Source organism: Pocillopora damicornis, chromosome 9 (assembly GCF_964200805.1).
Source record: "Pocillopora damicornis chromosome 9, jaPocDami1.2, whole genome shotgun sequence".
Classification (NCBI taxonomy): Eukaryota; Metazoa; Cnidaria; class Anthozoa; order Scleractinia; family Pocilloporidae; genus Pocillopora; species Pocillopora damicornis.
This window is the reverse complement of record NC_142678.1, coordinates 6,250,430-6,277,122: the sequence shown is the minus strand read 5'-3', so window position 1 is coordinate 6,277,122 and position 26,693 is coordinate 6,250,430. Positions and strand designations below refer to the sequence as shown.

The window sequence follows — 26,693 nt, the reverse complement described above, 5'->3', positions numbered from 1 at the left end:
GAAACCAATTATTAGGCACATGTTTTATTACCTATTTTAGATGAGTGTAAAACTTTTCTTGTTAAAGTTTTAAAGTAAATTCCTTTAGCAACTAGTGTTTGTTTGGTGCACAATTGTCACTTGTTCTTAGATACGACCACTCCTTGCTCTTGTTCTCCGATAATCAGAAGAGTTAAACGTTACTTTTACATGACTACAGCTACTTCAGGTTTGAGCTTACTAATATTTATCTTTTGAATATCGTTTAGCGTTATTCAAACCAGAGAAAAAAACAAAATATTCAATGATCATATTCAACAAAAAGAAAACTTGTCGAAAAGCACAATTAATCATGCACGGAAACCGCCCTCACAAGCACTTCAAAGGTCGACCTGCCAAAAGAGAAAATAGTTAAAAATAGAAAACCTTATTTCCAATTATTATAGACATTTGTCATTCAAAGCATGATTCATGAATATGGAAATAAGATGGAAATGTGAAGCGTACGCACTCTTTATGAAATAGTTTTCAAAGGCTCACAGTTGATATTAAACACTGCCCGTTATCAATGGATAATAAAGTCAATAAGCGGGAAACTTGGGGCAAGACGATCGACTTTGTTCTTGCCCTCGTAGGGTTCTCTGTTGGACTGGGAAACATTTGGCGCTTCCCGTACCTTTGCTATAAAAATGGTGGAGGTGAGTGTAGATGGCGTGACGGTAGATGATAATTACTGTAAATTTACTTGTATTTTGTAAGTGCTGGTGCTTTTGATAATCTGGTGAAACTTCATTCGTTTCCATTTGAGTATGTTCGAATAAAGCGCGAAGGAGCAACTGCAGAATACCTTGCCACTTTGGTCCACCTCATTTATGTGTCGGGAGGCTTCGAAGATGGAGGCATAATACAATAAACGTTATTCTTATTCAGTGACATGTAAATGAGTGGCAGGGTATTCTGCAGCTTAGCCAGCATGAAAAACAATTTACAGTTCGTAAAATATGTCTTTGGTCAACCTTGTTTTGACATCCATTCACCACATTATACTGAGATGCCTCCGTCCGTGCGTCACTCACGTCAAGGCCATGCATGTGTCTCACAAGCCATAGGCTATAAACTCTATTTGATTAGATTTGAAAATTTTATCTGGTGGCCACGTGATGTACTTAACAATGAATCTGAAAGCTGTTTCTTTCTGTCTTGCTGAGACCAAGTGAGCAAGCGAGTAATCCCAACAGTCAAACTTGTTTTGAACGGCTTCTTTCACCACTTTAAACTAACAAACATCTATCTCTGTGTCACTCGGGTCAATGCCTCGTGCCTCAACACTAGGCTGCAAACTTTATTTAATTACATTTGAGAACTTTGTATAGATGCCTAATGATGTACCTGACACTGAATTTGAAAAACTGTTTCATTTTTGTCTTGCTGCGAGCAACTAATATATTTCCGTGACTTAAGTATAACGTTAGGCACGATCGAACAATCGTTTAAGAATGTTTACAAAGAATACAATTTACCTACTTCTTATGCAAAACAGTGACGTCTTTGAAACTTTAGCAAGGGCTTAAGGGCCATTATTTTAGTAAATTATTCTATAAGCTTGAAAACTTTTCTTTTCGTTGTTAGGAACAGAAATCGAAAAGTTTTTGCATGCATGGAAAAATATGCAGATTTTAACTGAAACCATTCCTAGACTACTCTACACTGCTTCCATTTTGAAATAGTCAAGATGTAATTGTTTCAGATCTTTCTGAATATAATTAATTTTCCTTTTGTTTGGATGGTCTTTTGCCTTAAGCGATTTATCGTCGTTTTATGATAAAAAATTGCGTCGACAACAAAGCTGACCAATGTATACTATTTAAGAATTAGAAACAGCAAGTTTTTCTTTACAATGGAACATTATTTGCTCATTTAAACGCAATGAACAGGTTTTCGTTAAGAGGTGCACTTGACGAAGAAAGCCTCTGGCTGATGTGTTTTCCACTGAGTTGTGATTCGTTCTTGATTCATTATTCACATTTTTGCTTTGTTTTCATGTGTTACCGGGTACCTCATGTAGGATGTTTTCTGATCCCGTACCTAATTTGCCTCGTTTTTGCTGGTGTCCCTGTTCTGATCCTGGAAGTTTGTCTGGGGCAGTTTGCAAGTCAAGGTGGAATTACAGCATGGCTGATATGTCCGCTTTTTCAAGGTTTGCTTTTATCGATTTAAATGTATGTAATAGTTCAATCGTTGGTTTTTGTCCCATTGGATGTGGCAAACGATAATCAACAAATCATGATTATAATTTTCTTCGTAACCCCGTTAATGATAAGAAATAGCGAGGGTAAGTTTCCATAAGAAACTGTGGTGTTGTGTCAGTAAGTAGGGGAGGAGGGAGGGTGGATATCCCGATATAATTTTGTGCTATCAGCCGAGTTTATAATGAAAAATGGCCACAGTAAAAAGATTTTAAGGTAAAGAGATTCTAACGTTTCGAGCATCAGCCCCCATTTAACATAAATGTTTAAAAGAGCGAAGTATTACTAATACGTGACCATTAAATAACGTAAAAATAGGTTACATCGATAACAATTCGAGGGAAGAGAAGTCAAATTGGCTGATGTAACATTTCAAATACCTTTTACCGTGTTATTGAGTGCCGACATCTTGTTAGCGCTAAGTAAGACGATTAACGATTTTCAAGTTGTACTCAAGAGAATATCGTCAGTTGATATTTTCTTGTTGTACTACATTACACCGGGTCTCGACAATTTCAGCTTAAGAGAAAGTGAGAATGTATGGGAGGAACGAAATACCTACAATCAGGCATTTTCTTTTACCTTTTTGCGTTCATGAGAGACTGATAAGATATGAAAACGATCTTGGCAGCAATGAATAGTACTTAGGCAGTAGTGAGGCCTGAAAAGAAATTCAAGCCTATACGGGATTTGAACCCATGGCCTTTGCGATACCAGTGCAATGATCTACCAACTGATCGAGTTGACAAGCCAGCTGGGAGCCCGTGAAGTGATGAATCGATGGCAGTGCATATATGAAAATATTTAAGAAAAGAATATGAAAGCGATCCTTGCATTAATGAAAACTACTCAAGCAACAGTGAAAGTAAGGCCTGAAAAAAATTCAGGCCTGTACGTTATTAGAACCCATGACCTCTGCGATATCGGGTTTATTACGAACAACAACTTACAGTGAATATATATACATATATATATATATATATATATAAACATTTGAACTTTGATTTCATTGCAGGCATTGGATGGGCAAGTGTCATCATCGTTCAGTTTTTAAACATATATTACATCGTCATACTTGGCTGGGCTCTGTTTTACATGTTCGCATCTTTCCGATCCGAGCTTCCCTGGTCTCGCTGTGGCAATGAATGGAACACACCGAATTGTGTTGACTATGTCACATCTGAAAAAGGCTCCAGCAATACCACAGTCTTACCAACCGTAATGGCGAGCATGTCGAACATGTCAACAGTGCCAACTGCAGTGGCAAAGGCAGCTAAAGTGTCTGCGAGTGAGGAGTATTTTGAGTGAGTGAAGCTGTAAGGTAGTTTAATATTAACTCTTTGACCTATAAGAGTGACTTATTACCCCTGACTCAAACATTTAGGTCACGAAAATTTAAAAAAAATTATCACCAACTAAAGAAGTTCTTTATTGTTAAACAAATTTTCCTTACAGCCACTTTAACAAATGTCAAAGTCAAATAAACAGTGTGCGTTATGTGTAAAAGATTATGGGCAGCGTCCCGATGTTTTAAGCTTATTTATTGCGGGAAAAAAGAGTACCTTGTACTCGAAACTATTCGATCAGTCGGTAAATCGGCCAGTTGGTCAGTTGGTCAGTCATTCATTTGGTAAATCAGCGGGTCGGTAAGTTAGTAGGTTAGTCAGTCAGTCAGTTGGTTAGTAGGTCAGTTAGTCAGTCGGTCAGGCGGTTAGTCGGTCGGTCAGCTGGTCGGTCACTTGTTCAATCGGTCTGTTGGTCAGTCAGTCAGTTAGTTAGTCAGACGACCAGTTAGTCAGTCATCCAGCCAGTCAGCCAGTCAGCCAGTCAGCCGGTCAGTCAGTTGGTCAGTCACGCGGTCATTCGGTCAGTCAACTAGTTTGTCATTTGTTCATTTGGTCTGTTGGTCATTTGGTCAGTTGATCAGTCGGTTGGTTTGTCAGGCAGTCAGTTGGTAAGTCAGCTAGTTGGTCAGTTGTTTAATCGATATCGGTCTGTTGGTCAGTTGGTCAGTCGGTCAGTCAGTTGGTTTATCAGGCGGTCAGTCGGTCAGTCGGTCAGTCAGCCAGTTTGTTGTTCAGTCGGTCTGTTGGTCAGTTGGTCAGTTGGTCAGTTGGTTAGTTGGTCAGTTGGTCAGTTGGTCAGTTGGTTAGTTGGTCAGTTAGTCAGTTGGTCAGTTAGTCAGTTGGCCAGTCAGTCAGTTGATCAGTCGGCAGGTGGGTCAGTTGGTCAGTCAGTCAGTCGGTCATTCATTTAGACAGGGAAGATAACTATCATTATTTTCACGCAGAGTATCATCAATATAAACAATTGAACAAATATATCTAGTAGGCGGGTTCATAAGTCACCGAGCCCCGCGATGATTACCAACTACATTACTTACCTATCTTTCCAGACATAGAGTCTTAAAGCTGAGCACTGCTTTGGATGAACCCGGCATAGTGAACTGGGAAGTAGCTTTGTGTCTCTTGTTGGCTTGGATAATCTGTTACCTCTGTGTTTTCAAAGGTGTCAAATCCACAGGAAAGGTGAGGGAGCTGTAATCTTAACATTTTTAAGTTTCTTGCTCTCTTAGGTTGCCTCTCATAGAGAGAATTATGTTGTTAAGTAAAATTTTCTTCCGAGTTTAAGGGACTTTTAAATTTTATGCACTTGTTTGAGATAATTTCTGTTATAAGAAACGTATCTAACCTTTTGTTTCTAATTGACGTTCTTATAACTTCGGTTTACCAATGAAACTCCCACAGGACTTTCCTCGAGAATTGAATTTTTATCATATCTCATTAAAAGCTAAATTCGAAAGGGTTAAGGAATATCTAAATTATTTTAAATCTTTTAACTGGCACTTCTTTCTGGCCTTTCATTCTTTTCTGGCCTTTTATTCTTTCACCCAAATAATTTCTTAGGATAATCTTAACATAGTTAATTTAAAACTTACGCTTTTTTCGTCTTGTCAACACGATGAATCGAACCTCCGACCTTCGCGTTCTGATAATCAACCTCTGATCTTCGACTGACAAAAACTCTTCATTTGACCCTGATGATGACTTCCGCCTAGTTTGTCGAAACGTCAGTCACTTCTACCAACAACAGTCCTTCTCGGGACTACCCCCACCAAGAAGATTAAACCACACGTTCAAATGTTACATCTGGGTTCTGTACTATACAGACAACAATATTGCCCAATATACTTAGCTAACAACAACAGCTCAATAAAAAAAAAATCGTAAAAAAAACAACAACAAACAAACATACGGACAGGGAAAGGAACACATCATTACATGAATGATATCTTTCACAGGTTGTCTACTTCACTGCCACATTTCCTTATGTACTTTTGACGATTTTGCTCGTTCGAGCCGTCACTTTACCTGGTGCTGCTGAAGGGATCAAGTTTTACCTCACTCCAAATTTTACTCGACTGGCTGATGGTCAGGTGCGAAATGATGAAGGAATGGGCCAAGTCAGAAAAACATTTTTATTAGTCATTAATGAACTATAACCTTTAAGAGGGTTTCAATGGGTTAGGCGTAAAAGTTGACAATTTTAGACTGTTATTCGTAAAAAATGTTTACCGTAAGAATTGTTCTTTTAATTGCAACGGGAAAAAAACTGACTGTTAGCTGTTAATGGGCCAAAATTTTAACTGTTAGCCGTAAAAGCTATTACCCTATTGAGACCTACCTATCAATTAAAGTTTACACTTGGTCAATTATTTACTCTTAGTTTTTGTTCAAACTCGAAGGTGTGGCTTGATGCTGGAACGCAAGTGTTTTTTTCATATTCTATTGGACTTGGAACGTTGATTGCCCTCGGGAGTTACAACAGATTCCATCACAACTGTTACAGGTTAGAAAACACAAGAAAATTTGCTTGGTTTCTTTGCCAAGAGTATCGCCTCTTGTCTACTTGGTGAAGTTTCGATAACCTTTCCACAGTTCTAGCTGAGATATTATGGCCTTGTTTGTATGAGATTACATTTAGCCAAATTTAGCTTTCAATCAGCAAATTTGCTCACGTTTTAAAAACTCGATGCTGCCTCGAAGAAACTAATTTAAGAATACAGTGACACCATTGATAGGATTTTATGATGAAAGAGTCAAAGGGGTCGAACATCTGTATCTATTTAAAACACAATTACTGAGTATTTCACGATAGCGCGCTTTTCAGCCGATCTTAGATTGCTTTGCATAAGTCTTCTTAACTTTGCCCCGTAATTGGTCTAAAAAACTCTCGCCACCACCTTGATCAATCAAATGCAAAACTAAAGCCAATCTCAACTTGGTTACCCGTGTTTTCCCGCGCTTTACGCAGGGTGCCTGATTTTATCTTGAGTTCCTATTGGTTCATGGTGATTCCACCCTTGTTCTGATTAGTTTCTGTGATCACTTGGGTTTTGGTTTTCGACTCTCAATTGAAAACTGCTCAATAAAATTAAATTCTGAATAAATAAAAAACAGAAGTGCAAACTTGGATGTCTTGTTTATTTAGCGAAAACTTGTGTTAAACATTTTAATTTAACAATTAATGCTATTTCTCGCACAGGGACAGCATAATATTCGCTTGTGTAAACAGTGGAACAAGTTTCTACGGTGGTTTTGTGATATTCTCGGTTCTTGGCTTCATGGCTCAGAAGCAAGGGGTTGAAGTGAAGGAAGTGGCAAAAGGGGGTAAGAAAAGACGGGTAGAGCCTGGGTAGAGCAATTTTCAAACGATTGTTGAAACCAACTCGAGATTGCATTGGATTTTCCTTCCATCCCTATGTAATTAGTCCAGAAAACTTGCTCCACTCTCGCATATGTTTATTAGTTCATTAAGTTGTATCTTCTCAAACTTTGTTTAAGAAGATCTTGTTGCCTCATTCAGAAGATATTGGTTATTTTACGATAAAATCTACCTTATCTTCTCGGCTCTGTAATATACATATCATCCCCCCTCATTGGCAGTTTTTACCCTGAAAACTATGAGATCCCCTCCCAAATCCCAAATCCTCCAACCCCCCCACCCCCCCCACCCCCCAAGAAAAAAGGTGTTACTGGTCTCTCATCACATTGCCTCCTCCCTAGGTCCAGGACTTGCATTTGTCGCTTACCCAGAAGCTGTTGCTCAGATGCCTTTGGCCCCTCTATGGTCGGTTCTGTTTTTCTTTATGGTCTTCCTGCTGGGACTCGACAGCGAGGTATTAGAGCGAATTTGCAGTTTATCATACTTTAAACTGGATATCTGGTGTGTTTTACAAGTCTGTGCATAGACATTGAAGAAAACATGAAGGCGCATATTATGATAATAACCTCTAATTTTTGTCTTATTTCAAGTTTGTAGGCATTGAGGGATTTGTAACAGCCATCGTGGACCTGTTCCCCAGACACTTAAGGCGTGGTTATCGTAAAGAGATGTTCATCGCATTTATGTGCTGTATCTGGTTTCTCATTGGTTTGTCCATGGTTACTAAGGTACCTTCAAAAGCATAAATGATAAACGCAAAGATCTTGTGTTATAACTTCCTGGAACTAAGTTACATGCAGGCCCTTATTATGAGCCCTGCAGGACGCGTGTTTCTCCCCCTACGAAAAGATTTGAGTCGAGTCGACGAGAGTTTTACCTCTGGGATCGGTGCCGGGGATCTGAGTGGCACTAATAATGAGACCTACACTCACTGCACACTTCTTGCCGGTTTGCGTTTCTCAAAGCCTCTTACTTATCCGCAGGCGAAGAAACTCTCGTACCGAGCTCTAATAGTAAGGGACCTTAAGCAAACCACGGCGGCAACGACAACGAGGAAGTGGCAAAACAAAAGATCTAATGAGCAGAACAATAGCGCAGCTCGTGCGTTATCAAAGTGTGTACATTTCTTAGCCGTCCTCTGCAAAATGACAACGTGAAATCATCAAAATTTGCCTGGTCCGAGAAATGAAACCTCGACGGCAAATTATCTAAGTTTCTATTTGGAACTCAACGCTGTTCTCGTATGTTATGCTGAGTTTAACTTGCGGCACTGTAAGAGATGTTAATCATATCCACTTGTTCGCGAAATTCCAGCTAAAAATATATATTCATTTTTAAATCAACGTGCGCGTCTTCTTTGGCGTTGCCGTGTAACTGCAAAAGGTCTCTAATAATAGGGAGCTTAAGCAAACCACGACGACGGCAACGCGGACGCAAAGCAATACCTCGAAATCACCAAAATTTGTGTGACGTAAGAACAGAAACTCTGACGGCAGATCACTTATGTTTCCATTTTGAACTCAACCATGCTCACATGCGTTAAGCGTAAGTTGAGGTGTGGCAACGTAAGAGATGGTAAACACGTCCAGTCATTCGAGAAACTCTTACCAAAAATAAGAATTAGTTTTCTTAATTCACGTCTTCCTCGGCTTTCCCGCCCTGACTGCTTAAGGTCCTTAATGAGGGCCTGAACAAGCTCTTCTGAAAAGTAACTCTACTTTTTATACCAAATTCCTGGTTAATGAAACCCCGATCAAAAGCCTCCACAGAGTTTTTACTTCATTTAATATTTTCGCATGAGATTGATAATATGCCAAAAGAACAAAATAATAAAAGATCATAGAACGTAAAAGCAGATGATTTTTCTGTAGAAGCGCTAACTTACGAAGTATTTCTCTGTAGGAATGTGGAATATGTTTTACGACGACATTTGCCTTAGTTTTAAAGGGATATGTATTTTTATATAGTTACATACGATTAAAAAAAATATTGAGCATATGTCTCTAACTTAGAACAGAGCAAAGTGCTATTTTAAACTTGACACGACAACCGCAATCGGCAAAAGCAGACATAAGCTCTGGTTTTTACGTATATAACTTTCCTCTAATCCTAAAACAACGCTATTGTGGTAGAAGAGCAGTGAGACCTCTCTTTTAGCCTACATGCCAACGTTTCTCCATGTTTCAACATAGAAAACGAGTTCAAAAATAGGTTAGAAGGTTGCTATTGTAACGAAATAAAATCTCAGGGCCGTGGGAGGATTCCGATCGAGTCTGTGTCGATTTCTCAGTAATTTCACGATCAGACGAGCAACGGAGAAAGCGTCCGCGAGCTTGATCATATGATAGGTTATAATGTCATTTTCACTTCTACTCGTAGAATTGCAACCCGTGATTTTCGTTGAATGTCGATGTTTTTCTTTATTTTTCAGGGTGGGATGTACGTCTTTCAACTATTTGACAATTACTCGGCCAGTGGCTCTGCTCTTTTGTGGATCGCCCTATTTCAAAGTATTGCCATTGGTTGGATCTACGGTAAGAAGATAATAGTAACAACCAGGAGTGGGGATGGAGGCTCTATTTATACGCCTGAGTTGATTAAAAGTGATCCTTATTAAAACGTTTGAATATAGAATATGCTTTAACCAACCGTCCAAAGGAGTTTTACCCTCCAATGAACGTTACGATAAGTTAGGGGGCAGTGCGATTCCACAGTCCACGTTTCCTTTGATCATGCGCGCGTTTTCCATTGTCTGAGTATCTCGTATGAACCGACCCGATTCGATTGGTTTTCCGACAGGTGGTGAACGTTTCTATGACGATATGGAGAATATGATTGGATTTCGCATTAACCCGTGGCTCAGGTGGTGCTGGATGATATTCACACCTATTTTCTGTTTGGTAAGACAAAATATTTATTTATCAGTCTCAGAATTCATTCTCAGTTTCATTAAGAAACGTAATAGAGAGGGGGAAAGGCAATGACTTTATTAGATACATGTTAATTTACCGTGACGTTTAACACATTGGCATCTGGGTCAAGAGGGTCTGGGTTAAGCCTTGGCCAGAATGGAAATCTTAATCTAAGAAAACTAAGTGCATGTCTTCTTTTGTAACAATTCCATTCCATATCGTTTCTTGATTTCTTTATTGCTTGAATGTCGATCTTTTTCTTTGCCAAGTTTGCAAAAAATCTGTGTATACGGTTTATAGCCATTGTTAATCGTAGACGAAATTGTATGTACGTTCAGTGATAGAAATGGGAGTCACTCCACTCGTGTTGTGCTGGAGGTACATAAAGCAGAACAGTAGGGGTTTTCAAAAGGGTGGCAGTGTTGTTATGGTAACCTGAATTAGTTGAGAAATTATTACAAATTGTTGAGAAATAATTAAACATTTTTTTGTATGACTTTCAGGGAAATGAAAAGAAAAACCGTTGAAACTACAGTCTATCAAAGAGTAGCTGAATAAAGAATGATAACAAAAGTATTTCGAGCCACCTGAAGGATTTTATCTTTTTTGTCTACAGGGTGTTTTCATTTTTAGTCTAGTGACGTATTCGCCTCTAGAATACAACGGTTACAAGTATCCTGACTGGGGAGAAACCATAGGCTGGATCATGGCTTTGTCTTCAATCGTGTGCATTCCAATTGTGATGATATACAAGTTGGCCACAACACCAGGCTCTCTTAGAGAGGTAACTACTACATTAGTGTTTACTAACCTTTAAGGGGAGAATGAGAAACATGTTTGAAAAAGAAATGTGCTAACCTCAAATACGATGCGTGACTGAAAAACTAGTGATTGAAACGCCGGAAGTTGACTTACATGAGTTTTAGATGAAAACGTTTCAATTCTCACTAAGACTCCTCATTTTCCTTTGTACACACCAAGTACAATCATGATATTATGCGTCTGTATATTTTATCCCCAATGTAAGCAAGGCATTATGAATATGTCTTGCATATATTGGAGGAACCTCAACGGTTGCATTGAGAAGTATTGGGCTCGTCTCACACTAATTCGACCGGCTATACTCGAAAGTTGCTGAGGTCAGGGCTCGGGCTTTGTTGCAGAGTCCACACCGGTCAGCATTCCAGCTCTGGTCAGTTATTGTATTCATTGACGAGACACCTTTGTATCCAGCTCTCCTTAACCAAGAATTAATTAGCCATTTTTACGATCAACTCTACGTTCCCACAGCCGTAGCTTTGACTTACTGGTTAAGATCCAAGTATTTCGATGACATGACAAGTCTTCTAATAATTTTACTCGCTATACGTAAGCATACTTAGTCGCGAGTGATGACAGCAATCTTTTACAATTTTTTGTAATGAAAATTCCTCACGGAAAATAAGAATCCTATAGAATTTGCATCACCCCCAACTAATGGCTTCATTGCTCAGTTGGTACATAGTGGTGACCAACAATTATCTGGGAGACACGGGTCCCTTCGGAGCCTGAATCTTTTTAGGCTTATCCTGCAATGGCTAAAACTCCAACACTTCTTCGAGGATCATTTCTTTTCATGATCTCTTACACCATCTAACTTATTCATGCATTTCTTTCATTTTCGTCAACAGCGTTGGGATACCCTGACCACGCCCAATCTAAAGAATCAGTCTTCAGAGGCCAATGGCCACGATTTCTCTCAGGGATCTTACAAACTCCAAACCACGACATCGCTTTGAGGGGATATACATATGACTTGGACTTTTCTCAGCTATAACGTGTTTATAGGGACTTTAAGGAAACCATAACAGCAATGGAAACCAGAAAGTGACGAAATAAAAGAATTAATCCTTTCATTCTAACATACATAAACATATTCCTCGCACTTTGCTTTTTGAATTTCTTAAGGTTCTGACAAAGAAAATTTTTTCGGCAATCAAGAGCTCTTAAATTTGTGATCACTTTCTTTATCCTCGTGACCTTAATGTCTGATTCAGGAGTGATGTTTTAAGGTTAAATAAAAAGTCAGTTACTCTTAAGGGTTAAAAAAATAAGGAGCTGAATAAATAGCTCAGCACTTGCGTGTTAAGACTTTCTGCATTCCTCAACGCTGTTCGCATAATATTGTTGTGCTAAAGTTGCATCGAGGTCTGGTAGCGTTGAAGACGATACACTGATCAAACAATTCGAAAAATCTTTAAAAAAGTTGCATTCATATTTTAATCGTTTTTCACGGCGTTGCCGTCTGGCTCATTTAGGGTCACTGAGGCATCAGTCATTACGTCACTCTTGTATTCGATACATAAATTTGTCATTTTTGAACGTTTTTTTAGCTATCCTTTCCCCCATTTTTCTTTAAAAATAAAAGCTACCCTCCATCAACACCTACATTTGTAATTTTCATTTGCAATTGTGCCAGGTGGAGCATAAATCTCAGAAGAATCAGACGACTAGTTTCTAGCCGAGAACGTTGGCTGTTAAGGACCAATGACATCCGCACATTTTTACTGAAACAAATAAAGGGCTGTCTTTTTATTAATATCAAATTAAAAATGACATTGGATGAATAATACCAGGATAACTACCAAAATTTTGATCCTTAAATATTGGAAATAGTCGAATCAAGTATTGGGATTGTGTTTAATACTAAACCCTAATGCTAAATGCTTTCTAAAGCGTAGAGGCATCCGGATCGGTTCAGCAAAGTTTTGAAGATTTAGGGATGTGAATGCTGAAAGTTCAGATCAAAGGCTTGGTAATTAATCTTTCCTACAGGATTTACAAACAAACTCGAAAAGCATTCCATATTTAAAGACCTTTTTTCTGTTCTCAGTTCTATTTCTGCTATTATCAATCTTTCTTCCTGGTACTTCTTTATTTCCGTGCTCATTTTGGCCGATCACTTGATAATTGTAAACTAACGCGCCTATCCCACATTTTTATTTTTTTAGCCTGAAAACGAGAAGAGCTGCGTTCTGTTCATAGTTGCATCCCTTTCGTTGGGAACGACCATGCACTCTCTCTGCTGTGCGTTTCTTCTAATTTCGTTATATTTTCCCTTCAAAAGAGAATAATAATAAATAGTCGTCATTTTCATGTTCTTATTTAATTCATATATCAATATAACTTTGAGATAGAGCTCTATCGGGATCTATGCAAAGTTTTAATATCTCGCGCATGTGCAGATAAAATGCCTATCCGCTGCTGGTCACGAAAGACATATGCAAATTTCTCTATACTTGGATTTCGCCGAAAGAAGGGAACGAATCAACATTCGCTGTTTCTTTGAATGCTGGCGCCTCGTTGTTGAGCAGCTGTATATTAAAGGTTTTTCGATTCATACTATCAATTCAGTAGATGAGACCTCGTCTACTCAGAATTTACACAAAGCTATGGCTTTATCTTAAAATCGAAATGAAGGTTCTCCAGCAATAAGGTGAGTAGTTAGTGTTTCAGAATATACTACCCAAGCTGAATAACTACCCTCACTATCTAAATCTGAATCGGTACTCTGCGATACGACCTCTAGCTTTCGTAAGAGACACTCACCAACACAGTGCTAATGGGTATGTGCGACGATTTGCTAAGAGCGGCTCCTTAGCTACAAAAATGCGCGCAAGAACTAAATTCCACACTAAACATAGCAACTAGATAAGAAAATAATGGATTAGATGCCAAAGTCCATACTTATGATACGGCTAGCTTAACTTGATCTTGTAAATATCATTTGTCCGTTAGAGGAAAGCAATCATTAGACACATGTTTTATTACCTACTTTAAATGAGTGTAAACCTTTTCTTCCTAAAGTTTTAAAATAAATTCCTTTAGAAACTAGTATTTGTTTGGTGCACCATTGTCACTTTTTCTTGGATACGACCACTCCTTCTTTCTGTTCTCCGATAATCAGAAGAGCTAAACGTTATTTTTACATGACTACAACTACTTCAGGCTCAAGCTTACTAATATTTATCGTTTGAATATCTTTTAAAATTATTTAAAAAAAAACAAAATTATCATAATCAACGAAAAGAAAACTTGTCGAAAAGCACAACAAACGCGTTAATCGTAAGATTTTTTGCTTCTCAAAGCTGAAATAAACTCATACACGTAATCAGCTCTCACAAGCACTTGATAGGTCGACCTACCAGAAAAGAAAATAGTTAAAATAAAAAACCTCCTTTCCAATTCTTATAGACATTTGTCATTCAAAGCATGATTTATGTATATGGAAATAAGATGGAAATTTGAAGCGTACGCACTCATTATGAAGGAGTTTTCCAACGGCACACAGTTGAGTTGAACCACTGCCCGTTATCAATGGATAATAAAGTCAATAAGCGGGAAACTTGGGGCAGGACGATCGACTTTGTTCTTGCCCTCGTAGGGTTCTCTGTTGGACTGGGAAACATTTGGCGCTTCCCGTACCTTTGCTATAAAAATGGTGGAGGTGAGTGTAGATGGCGTCAGGACGGTTGATGACGATTATTGTAAATTTACTTGTATTATGTAAATGCTGGTGCTTTTGATAATCTGGCGAGACTACATTCGTTTCCATTTGAGTATGTTCGAACAAAGCGCGAAGGAGCAACTGCAGAATACCGTGCCACTTTGGTCCACTTCATTTATATGCGTCGGGACGCTTCCAAGATGGAGGCATAACACAATAAACGTTATTCTTTTTCAGTGACATTTAAATGAGTGGCAGGGTATTCTGCAGCTTAGCCAGCTTGAAAAACAGTTCGTAAAATATATCTTTGGTCAACCTTGTTTTGGCATCCATTCACCACATTATACTGAGATGCCTCCGTCCATGCGTCACTCACGTCAAGGCCATACATGTGTCTCACAAGCCTACGGCTATAAACTTTACTTGATTAGATTTGAAAATTTTATCTAGTGGCCTCGTGATGTGCTTAACAATGAATCTGAAAACTGTTTCTTTCTGTATTTCTGAGACCAACTGAGAAAGCGAGTAATCCCATCGGTCAAACTTGTTCTGAAGGGCTCCATTCACGTCGTGCCTCAACACTCGGCTGCAAACGTTATTTAATTACATTTGAGAACTTTAAGTAGTTGCCTTATGATGTACCTGACACTGAATTTGAAAAAAATTTGTCTTGCTGAGAGCAACAAACATTTCTGTGACTAGAGTATAACTTTAGGCGCGATCGAACAATCGTTTAGGAACGTTTACAAAGACTGCAATAGAGCTAATACTTATGCAAAACAGTGACGTCTTTGAAACTTTAGCAATGGCTTGAGGGCTGGTGTTTTAGTACATCATTAATCACCCTCCCTCTATAAGCTTGAAAACTTTTCTTTTCGTTGTCAAGATCAGAAAGCGAAAAGTTTTTTTTGCATACATGGAAAAATACAAATATGTAGATTTTAACTGAAACCACCCCTAGTCCACTCTACACTGCTTCCATTTTAAAATAGTCAAGATGTAATTGTTCCAGCTCCTGAATATATTTCACTTTCCTTTTGTTTGGATGGTCTTTTACCTCGAGCGATTTATCGTCGTTTTAAGATAAAAAAAAATTGCCTTGACAACGAAGCTAACCAGTGTATATTATTTGAGAATTATAAACAGCAAGTTTTACTTTACAATTGAAAATTATTTGATGATTCAAACGCAATGAACAGGTTTTTGTTAAGAGGTGCACTCGACAAAGAAAGCCTCTGGCTGATGTGTTTTCCACTGAGTTGTGATTAGTTCTTAATTCATTATCCACATTTTTGTTTTGTTTGCATGCGTTACCGGGTACCTCATGTAGGATGTTTTCTGATCCCGTACCTAATTTGCCTCATTTTTGCTGGTGTCCCTGTTCTGATCCTGGAAGTTTGCCTGGGACAGTTTGCAAGTCAAGGTGGAATTACAGCATGGCTGATATGTCCGCTTTTTCAAGGTTTGTTTTAATCAGTTAAAATGTATGTAATAGTTCAGTTCTATTGTTGATTTTTGTCCCATTGGATGTGGCAAACGATGATCAAGAAATCATGATTATAAGTTTTCTCGTAACTCTGTTAGTGATAATGAATGAAGATTGTAAGTTTTTAAAGGAAACTGTGGTGCTGTGTCGGTAGGTTGGGGAAGGGGGGATATCACGATATAATTTGGACCTATCAGCTGAGTTTATAATGAAAAATGGCCACCGTAAAAAGATTTTAAGGCAAAGAGATTCTAACGTTTCAAGCATCAGCCCCCATTTACCATAAATGTTTAAAAGAGCGAAGCATTGCTAATACGAGACCACTAAATAACGATAAAATAAGTTACATCAATAACAATTCGAGGGAAGAGAAGTAAAAATGGTTGATGTAACATTCTGAATACCTTTTACCTTGTAACTTAGTGCCGAGATCTTGCTAGCGCCAAGTAAGAAGTTTATCTCGATTAATGATTTTCAAGTTGTACTCAAGAGATATCGCAAGTTTATATTTTCTTGTTGTACTACATTACACTGAGCCTCGGAAATCTTCCGCCATTCGTTCCACCAGCTGTTCCACTCTGTTTAACAGAGAGTTTAATGGGAAATGGCTTTGATGGGCTTTCATTGTAATAGTGGAAAGATATACCTACAATTAGGCATTTTCTTTTACCTTCTGCTGCTTTTTGTCGGCGAGATGATGATCCTTTTCACTTATGAAATATAAATATGAAAACGATCTTCGCAGTGATGAATACTACTTAAGCAGTAGTAAAAGTAAGGAATAAAAAAATTTCAGGCCAATAAAGGATTTGAACCCATGATATCTTATATCATGGGTCATATATATATATATATATATATATATATATATATATATATATATATAGATATAGATATATAAACAGTTGAATTTTGATTTCATTGCAGGCATTGGATGGGCAAGTGTTATCATCGTTCAGTTTTTAAACATATATTACATCGTCATCCTCGGGTGGGCTCTGTTTTACATGTTCGCGTCTTTCCAATCCAAGCTTCCTTGGTCTCGCTGTGGCAATGAATGGAACACACCGAATTGTGTCGACTATATCACATCTGAAAAAGGCTCCAGTATAGCCAATACTACAGTCATACCAACCGTAATGGCGAACATGTCGAACATGTCAACAGTGCCAACTGCAGTGACAAAGGCAGCTAAAGTGTCTGCGAGTGAGGAGTATTTTGAGTAAGTGAAGCTGTAAAGTAGTTAAGTATTAACCCTTTGACCTTTAAGAGTGACTTATCACCCCTGACTCAAACATTAAGGTCACGAGAATTAAAAATTGATGACAAACTAAGGAAGCTCTTGATTATTGGGCAGTTGGTGAGTCGGTGAGTCATTCATATAATAAATCAGCGGGTCGGTGAGTTGGAAGATTGGTCAGTCAGTCAGTCGGTTATTTGGTCAGTCAGTCAGCCAGTCGGTCAGTTGTTCAGTCAGTCTATTGGTCAGACGGTCCGTTGGTCAGTCAGTCAGTTAGCCAACCAGCCGGTCAGTTGGTCAGCCGGTCAGTCAGCTTGTCAGTTAGGCGGTCAGTCAGTCAGTCAGCTAGTTGGTCAGTTGTTCAGTCAGTCTGTTGGTCAGTTGGTTAGTTGGTCAGTGGGTTAGTCAGTCAGTCAGTCGATTAGTCAGCCGGTGGGTTAGTTGGTCAGTCAGTCAGTCGGTCATTCATTTGGACAGGGAAGAAAACTGTTATTATTTTTATGCAGGCTGTCAACAATTTGAACAATTTAACAAATATATCTAGTAGGCAAGTTCATAAGTCAACCGAGTACCGAGATGATTTCCAATTACACTACTTACCTCTCTTTCTAGACATAGAGTTTTAAAGCTGAGCACTGCTTTGGATGAACCCGGCATAGTAAACTGGGATGTAGCTTTGTGTCTCTTGTTGGCTTGGATTATCTGTTACCTCTGTGTTTTCAAAGGTGTCAAATCCACAGGAAAGGTGAGGGAGCTGTAATCTTAACATTTTTAATTTTCTTGCTCTCTTAGGTTGCCTCTCATAGATAGAATTTAGTTCAGACATGGTTTGATGCTACTCTGGTTTACAGATTCAATGAATGTAACCGAAGAAGTTACAATTCATAGACCCAACGTTTCGACACTCCTGTCTAATGCCTTCATCAGGGGTGATCTAAACGCTGTAACAACAGGTCTTTTTATATGATCACTAGCTGACTAATTTACAAGGTGTAAATAGGCGTCAGGAAGTAAGCCGCCATTATCACGACTTAACGGAGCGTGGGCGGAGTTAATATGCCCAGCTTCCAAACAAAGGCGCTGGTAGTAACGCCAATACGTGGTGATAATTTTAGAATTATCCCAAAAGAAAACCGCTTTTTGATGCTCTTTCAAACGTGTACCAAACTGACGTTTGGCCTGTCCTAGACATAAAAAAAAACGGTTTTCTTTTGCAAAAGAGAAAATTCAGCTTTATCGGAGCACACATGCCTAACTAACCAGGCGTTTATAGATCACCCCTGAACGTTGGGTCTATGAACTGTACCTTCCTCGGTTACATTCATTAAATCTGTAAACCAGAGTTTAAGAGACTTTTAAATTTTACTCACTTGTTTGAGAAAATTTCCATTATAGGAAACGTATCTAACTTTTTGTTTCTAATTGATGTTCTTACAATCCAGATTTACTATTAAAACTCCCAGAAGAGCTTCCTCGCGAACTGAATTTTTATCATCCCTCATTAAAAGCTAAATTCGAAAGGGTCAAGGAATATCTAAATTATATTAAATATTTTAACTGTCACTTCTTTCTGGCCTTTTTAGATATTCTTTCACCCGAATCATTTCTTAGGATGATCTTAACACAGTTAATTTAAAACTTATAATTATGCCGTTTTCGTCTCGTCACCACGATGAATCGAAACTCAGACCTACGCATTCTGATACTCATTCTCTGATCTTCGGGGAACTTTATGGCGAGCTACGCCATTACAGTTCACTTGATACGCGCCCTGTTTACGGCTAGGATTAGCAATATCGACAGCTTCTTATTAGTAAACAGAATAGGTAGAGAAAGATGTTTCATTTAAGGTTAGTTTGGTTAAATCAATTTTCGAATGATATGTCGTAAAATGAAAACCGAAATAAAAATAAAAATTGATTAGCACGTTGAAATTAAACTACTGCAATCTCGATTTTGTGCGACCCTCAATTCGTTAATTCTCTTTCTCAGGGTTCGATTTAACTGCGTTACTCTTATGTTAATAGATAGCAGGTGTTAACATCCTATTGACACAATACCAACGACTTATCCACGACATTTACACCATAAACCGGCGAACCGAACAGAACGACAACATTACCAACGGATCCACACTGACCAGTCATGATCTATTACGCCATTCGAGCCTTATTGCCGATAAATCACGGCTAAACTGACCAATCAGCTTACAAGAGCTGCACTTATTAACACTCGACTGACAAAAACTCATCACTTAATTCTGATGATGACTTCCGCTTAGGTTGTCGAAACGTCGGTCACTTCTACCGACAATAGTCTTTCTCGGGACTACCCTCACCAAGACGATTAAACCGCAACTTCAAATGTTACATCTGGATTTAAACCATTTATTGTAGAGACAACAATATTGGCCAATATAACTAGCTAACAACAACGGCACAATTATAAAAAAAGAAAAAAACAGCAGCAACAACAAGCAAACATACGGACAGGTAAAGGAACACATCATTACATGAATGATATGTTTCACAGGTTGTCTACTTCACTGCCACATTTCCTTATGTACTTTTGACGATTTTACTCGTTCGAGCCGTCACTTTACCTGGTGCTGCTGAAGGGATCAAGTTTTACCTCACTCCAAATTTTACTCGACTGGCTGATGGTCAGGTGAGAAATGATGAAGAAATTTTTAAAAACTGAAATTGAATGGGCCAAGTCAAAAAGAATATATATTTTTTAATTACTTATGAACTCTAAGCTTTAAGAGGGTCTCAATGGGTTAGGCGTAAAAATTGACAATTTTAGACCGTTATTCGTAAAAAATGTTTACCGTAAAAATTGTTCTTTTAATTGCAACGGGAAAAAACTGACTGTTAGCTACTAATGGGCCAAAAATTTAACTGTTAGCCGTAAAAGCTATTACCCCGTTGAGACCTACCTTTAAATTAAAGTTTACACTTGGTCATTTATTTACTCTTATTTTTTGTTCAAACTCGAAGGTGTGGCTTGATGCTGGAACGCAAGTGTTTTTTTCATATTCTATTGGACTTGGAACGTTGATTGCCCTCGGGAGTTACAACAGATTCCATCACAACTGTTACAGGTTAGAAAACACAAGAAAATTTGCTTGGTCTCTTTGTCAAGAGTGTCGCCTCTTGTCTACTTGGTGACGTTTCGATAACCTTTCCACAGTTCTAGCTGAGATATTATGGCTTCGTTTCTATGGGACTAGATATAGCGAAACTGAGCTTTCAATCAGCAAATTTACTCACGTTTTAAAACTCGAAGCTGCTTTGGAAAATCCAATTTAAGAACACAGTGACACCATTGATAGGATTTTATAATGAAGAGTCAAAGGGGTCGAACACCTGTATCTATTTAAAACCCAGTTACCTAGTATTTAACGCGGTTTTCAGCTGATCGTAGATTGCTTTGCATAAGTCTTCTTAACTTTTCCCGTAATTGGTCTAAAAACTCTCGCCACCACCTCGGTCAATCAAATGCAAAACTAAAGTCTCAACTTGGTTACTCGCGTTTTCCCGCGCTTTACGCAGGGTGCCTGATTTTATTTTGAGTTCCCATTGGTTCATGGGGATTCCTCCCTTTTTCTGATTGGTTTCTGTGTTTACTTGGGTTTTGGTTTCCGGCTCTCAATTGAAAACTGCTCTAGACAATTAAATTCTGAATAAATAAAAAGCAGAAGTGCAAGCTTGGATGTCTTGTTTAATTAGCGAAGATTTGTGTTAAACATTTTAACTTAACAATTAATGCTATTTCTCGCACAGGGACAGCATAATATTCGCTTGCGTAAACAGTGGAACAAGTTTCTACGGCGGTTTTGTGATATTCTCAGTTCTTGGCTTCATGGCTCAGAAGCAAGGGGTTGAAGTGAAGGACGTGGCAAAAGGGGGTAAGAAAAGACGGGTAGAGCCTGGGTAGAGCAATTTTCAAACAATTGCTGAAACCAACTCGAGATTGCATTGGATTTGCCTTCCATCCCTATGTAATTAGTCCAGAAAACTCGCTCCACTCTCGCATATGTTTATTAGTTCATTAAGTTGTATCTTCTCAAACTTTGTTTGAGGAGATCTTACTTGAATATGAAAGCGATCTTCACAGTAATGAGCACTACTTAAGCAGTAGTGAAAAGAAGGCCTGAAAAAAATTCAGGCCTGTACGGGATTTGAACCCATGACCTCTGCGGTACTGGTGCAGTGCTCTACCAACTGAGAGCTAGTCACTGTATTGGTTCCAAATAAACCCGTGAAGTGGTGAATTAAGGACCGTGAAGATCGCTTTCATATTCACGTCTTTATCCGCAGTTCAAATATATGACTTTCATGTATTCACAGCCGTTCAAGATCTTACTTGTTGCCTCATTCAGAAGATATTGGTTATGTCACGATAAAATTTACCTGATCCCTCGGGCTCTATAATATACATATTATCCCCCCTCGTTGGCAGTTCATCAGAAATCAAATTTTCTTAAGTCCCCTGTCTACACTATGTTGGTGGCAAGTAATCCCTCTGTTTCCCCTGAAAACCATGAGATCCCCTCCCAAATCCTCCAACATCCCCTTACTAGTCTCTAACTCATCACATCGCCTCCTCCCTAGGTCCAGGACTTGCATTCATCGCTTACCCAGAAGCCGTTGCTCAGATGCCTTTGGCCCCTCTGTGGTCGGTGCTGTTTTTCTTTATGGTCTTCTTGCTGGGACTCGACAGCGAGGTACTAGAGTAAATTTGCAGTTTATCAAACTTTGAACTGGATATCTTGTGTGTTTTACAAGTTTGTGCATAAACATTGCAGAAAACACGAAGGCGCATATTATGATAATGACCTCTAATTTTTGTCTTATTTCAAGTTTGTGGGCATTGAGGGATTTGTAACAGCCATTGTGGACCTGTTCCCCAGACACTTGAGGCGTGGTTATCGTAAAGAGATGTTCATCGCATTTATGTGCTGTATCTGGTATCTCATTGGTTTGTCCATGGTTACTAAGGTACCTTCAAAAGCATAAAAGAAAAACGTAAAGATCTTATGTTATAACTTTCTGGAACTAGGTTACAAGCAGGCCCTAATGATGAGCCCCGCAGGACGCGTGTTTCTCCGCCTGCGAAAAGATTTGAGTCGAGTCGGCGAGAGGTTTACCTCTAGGATCGGTGCCGGGGATCTCAGTGGCACTAATAATGAGACTTACACTCACTGCACACTTCTTGCTGGTTTGCGTTTCTCAAAGCCTCTTACTTTTCCGCAGGTGAAGAAACTCTCGTGCCGATCACTAATAGTAGGGACTTTTAGCAAACCACGACGGCGACGACAACGAGGAAGTAGCAAAAAAAAAGATGGAAAGAGCAGAACAATAGCTCAGCTCGTGTGTTTTCAAAGTGTGTACATTTCTCAGCCGTCCTCTGCAAAATAACAACGTGAAATCATCAAAATTTGCGTAGTCCGAGAAAGGAAACCTCGACGGCAAATTATCTAAGTTTCCATTTGGAACTCAACGCTGTTCTCGTAGCTATGCTGAGGTTAACTTGCGGCACTGTTAGGGATGTTAATCATATCCACTAATTTGCGATATTCCAACAACAAATATAAATTCATTTTTAAATCGACGTCTTCTTTGGCGTTGCCGTCGTAACTGCTAAAGGTCTCTAATAATAGGGAGCTTAAGCAAACCACGACGACAGCAACTAGAACGCAAATAACACCGCGAAATCGCCAAAATTTGAGGGACAAACTCCGACGGCAGGTCATTTATGTTTCCATGTTGAACTCAACTATGCTCACATGCGTTAAGCGTAAGTTGAGGTGTGGTAACGTAAGAGATGGTAAACACGTACGTCCAGTCATTCGTGAAATTCTTACCAAAAATAAGAATTAGTTTCTTAATTCACGTCTTGCTCGCCTTTCCCGTCCTGACTGCTTAAGGTCATTAATGAGGGCCTGAACAAGCTCTTTTGAAAAGTAGCTCTACTTTTTATATCAATTATAAAAATTCCTGGTTAATGAAACCCTGATCAAAAGCCTCCACAGAGTTTTTACTTCATTTAAAATTCTCCCATGAGATTGATGATTTGCCAAAAAAACAAAAAAATAAAAGATCATAGAACGTAAAAACAAATGATTTTCTGTAGAAAGGCGAACTTACGAAGTATTTCTCTGCAGGAATGGAACATGTTTTACAACGACATTTGCCCTAGTTTTAAAGGGATATCTATTTTTATATAGTCACATACGATTAAAAAAATATTGAGCATATGTCTCTTTCATGCAACAAAGAAAAGTGCGATTTTAAACGACACCACAACTGCAATCGGCAAAAACAGATATAAGCTCTGATTTTACATATTTAACTTTCCTCTAATCCTTAAAACAACGCTATTGTGGTAGAATAGCAGTAAGACCTCTCTTTTAGCGTAAATGCAAACGTTTCTCCATGCTTTAGCGTAGAAAACAACTTTAAAGGTTAGAAGGTTGATATTATAACAAAATAAAATCTCAGGGCCCTGTGAGGATTCCAATCGAGCCTGTGTCGATTTCTCAGTAATTTCACAACCAGACGAGCAACGGAAAAAGCGTCAGCGAGCTTGATCATATGATAGGTTATAATGTCATATTACTTCTACTCATACATTTGTGGAATTTTAGCCCGTTATTTTCGTTAAATGTTGATGTTTTTCTTTAATTTTCAGGGTGGGATGTACGTCTTTCAACTTTTTGACAATTACTCGGCCAGTGGCTCTGCTCTTTTGTGGATCGCCTTGTTTCAAAGTATTGCCATTGGTTGGATCTACGGTAAGAAGATAATAGATGCAACCAAAAGTGTGGACGGAGGTTCTGTTTATACGCCTGAATTGACTAAAAGTGGTCTTTTTAAAAACGTTTGGATACAGAATATGCTTTTACCAACCGTCTCAAGGAGTTTTAACCTCCAATGAACGTTACGATAAGTTAGGGGGCTGTGCGATTCCACAGTCCACGTTTCCTTTGATAATGTGCGCGTTTCCATTGTCTTGTATAAACCGACCCAATTCTATCGGTTTTCCGACAGGTGGTGCACGTTTCTATGACGATATGGAGAATATGATTGGATTTCGTATTAACCCGTGGCTCAGGTGGTGCTGGATGATATTCACACCTATTTTCTGTTTGGTAGGACAAAATATTTACTTATCAGTCTTAGAATTCATTCTCAGTTTCATTAAGAAACGTAATAGAGAGGGGGAAAGGCAACGACTTTGTTAGATACATGTTAATTTGCCGTAACGTTTAACACATTGGCATCTGGGTAAAGAGAGTCTGGCTTGAGCCTTGGCCAGAATGGAAACCTTAATCTAGGAAAATTAAGTGCATGTCTTCTTTTGTAACAATTCCATTCCACAGCGCTTCTTGATATTTTGATTGCTTGAATGTCGATCTTTTTCTTTGCCAAGTTTGCAAAAAATCTTTCCATACGGTTTAGAGCCATTTTAAATCGTAGACGAAACTGTATGTACGTTCCTTTTAAGAGTTTCGTAGAAAGACACATTTTATATGCTTATCACAGTTCAGAGATAGAAATGGGAATACCCCACTCGTTTTGTGTTAGAGGTAGAAAAAACAGAACAGTAGGGGTTTTCAAAGGGGTGGCAGCGTTGTTATGGTAACCTTAATTAGTTGAAAAATGATCACAAATTGTTGAGAAATAATGAAACATTTTTTGATATGAGTTTCAGGGAAATGAAAAGTAAAAGCGTTGAAGCTACAGTCCATCAGAGAGTAGCTAAATAAAAAAGATAGGAAAATTATTTTGAGCCACCTTAAGGATTCTATCTTTTTTGTCCATAGGGTGTTTTCATCTTTAGTCTAGTGACGTATTCGCCTCTAGAATACAACGGTTACAAGTATCCTGACTGGGGAGAAACCGTAGGCTGGATCATGGCTTTGTCTTCAATCGTGTGCATTCCAATTGTGATGATATACAAGTTGGCCACAACACCAGGCTCTCTAAGAGAGGTAACTACCACATCAGTGTTCGCTAACTTTTAACGGGAGAATGTGTTGTTGATACCATGTTTGAAAAAGAAATGTTCTAACCTCAAATACGATGTGCGAATGAAAAACTTGTGATTGACTCGTCGGCAGTTGATTTTCATCAGTTTTAGATGAAAACGTTTCAATTCTCACTAAGACTCCTCATTTTCTTTTGTACACACCAAGTACAATCATAAAATTATGGGTCTGTATATTTTATCCCCAATGTAAGCAAGGCATAGTGTACATGTCTTGCATATATTGGAGGAACCTCAACGCTTTCATTGAGAAGTAATATGCTCGTCTAACAATAATTCGACCAGCTATACTTGAAAGTTGCTGAGGTCAGGGCTCGGGCTTTGTTGCAGAGTCCACACCGGTCAACATTCCAGCTCTGGCCAGTTATTGTATTCATTGACGAGACACTTGTGTCTCCAGCTCTCCTTAACCCAGAGTTAATTAGCCATTTTTACGATCAACTCTACGTCCCCACAGACGTAGCCTTGACTTACTGGTTGAGATCCAAATATTTCGATGACATGACGAATCTTCTAATAATTTTACTCGCTATACGTACACATACTTAGTCGTTAGTGCTGACAGCAATGTTTTACATCGACTTGTAATGAAGATTCCTCACGGACAATAAGAATCCCATAGAATTTGCGTCACTCCCAACGAATGGCTCCGTTGCTCACTTGGTACGTAGTAATGGCCAACAATTATATGGAAGACACGGGTCCCTTCGGAGCCTGAATCTTTTTAGGATTTTCCTGCAGTGGCTAAAACTCCAACACTTCTGCGAGGATCATTTATTTTCGTGATCTCTTACATCATTTAACTTATTCATGCATTTCATTCGTTTTCGTCAACAGCGTTGGGATACCCTGACCACGCCCAATCTAAAGAATCAGTCTCCAGAGGCGAAAGGCCACGATTTCTCTCAGGAGTCTTACCAACTCCAAACCACGCCATCGCTTTGAGGGGATATACATATGATTTGGACTTTTCTCAGCTATAACGTGTTTATAGGGACTTTAAAGAAACCACGACAGCAATGGAAACAAGAAAGTGGCGAAATGAAATAATTAATCCTTTCATTCTAACATACGTATACATATTCCCCGCACTTTCCTTTTTAAATTTCTTAAGGTACTGACAGAGAAAATTTTTTCGGCAATCAAGAGCTCTTAAATTTGTGATCACTTTTTTTATCCTCGTGACCTTGATGTCTGATTCAGGAGTGATATTTTAAGGTTAAATAAAAATTCAGTTACTCTGAGGGGTTAAAAAAATAAGGAGCTTAATAAATAGCTCAGCACTTGCGTTTTAAAACTTTCTGCATTCCTCAACGCTGTTCGCATAATATTGTTGTGCTGAAGTCGCAGTAAGTAGCGATAAAGAGGATACCCAAATCAAACAGTTCACAGAAATAAAAATTAAATGGGGATGATAATGATGACACTAGTACAGTAACAAAGGAATTCTACATTGTCTTTTAATTTTTTAAATTTAATGACAATATTCACATCATTGCATTTATGTAAGTAATGGAAGTAATAAAGGTAACATGAAAAATATTCTGTAACCACCATGATTGTT

At 38.6% G+C, this 26,693-nt stretch overlaps 2 protein-coding genes across 2 annotated transcripts; both read left to right on the top strand.

Moving 5' to 3' along the window:
• Positions 1 to 439: 439 nt before the first annotated feature.
• LOC149039834 (sodium- and chloride-dependent taurine transporter-like) lies at positions 440 to 12,454 on the top strand. Its single transcript, XM_089183255.1, has 13 exons — positions 440 to 677; positions 2,045 to 2,176; positions 3,241 to 3,529; positions 4,621 to 4,753; positions 5,527 to 5,661; positions 5,971 to 6,074; positions 6,771 to 6,895; positions 7,292 to 7,404; positions 7,541 to 7,678; positions 9,382 to 9,484; positions 9,750 to 9,850; positions 10,479 to 10,646; positions 11,533 to 12,454. The coding sequence occupies exons 1-13, from the start codon at positions 548 to 550 to the stop codon at positions 11,638 to 11,640; spliced, it is 1,779 nt and encodes a 592-aa protein (XP_089039381.1). The 5' UTR covers positions 440 to 547; the 3' UTR covers positions 11,641 to 12,454.
• A 1,699-nt stretch (positions 12,455 to 14,153) lies between these two features.
• On the top strand, positions 14,154 to 26,671 carry LOC113676603 (sodium- and chloride-dependent taurine transporter). Its single transcript, XM_089181438.1, has 13 exons — positions 14,154 to 14,348; positions 15,679 to 15,810; positions 16,762 to 17,056; positions 17,687 to 17,819; positions 19,607 to 19,741; positions 20,074 to 20,177; positions 20,860 to 20,984; positions 21,691 to 21,803; positions 21,940 to 22,077; positions 23,771 to 23,873; positions 24,130 to 24,230; positions 24,906 to 25,073; positions 25,967 to 26,671. Exons 1-13 carry the CDS (start codon positions 14,219 to 14,221, stop codon positions 26,072 to 26,074), a joined length of 1,785 nt encoding a protein of 594 aa, XP_089037564.1. The 5' UTR covers positions 14,154 to 14,218; the 3' UTR covers positions 26,075 to 26,671.
• The last annotated feature ends 22 nt before the right edge of the window (positions 26,672 to 26,693 follow it).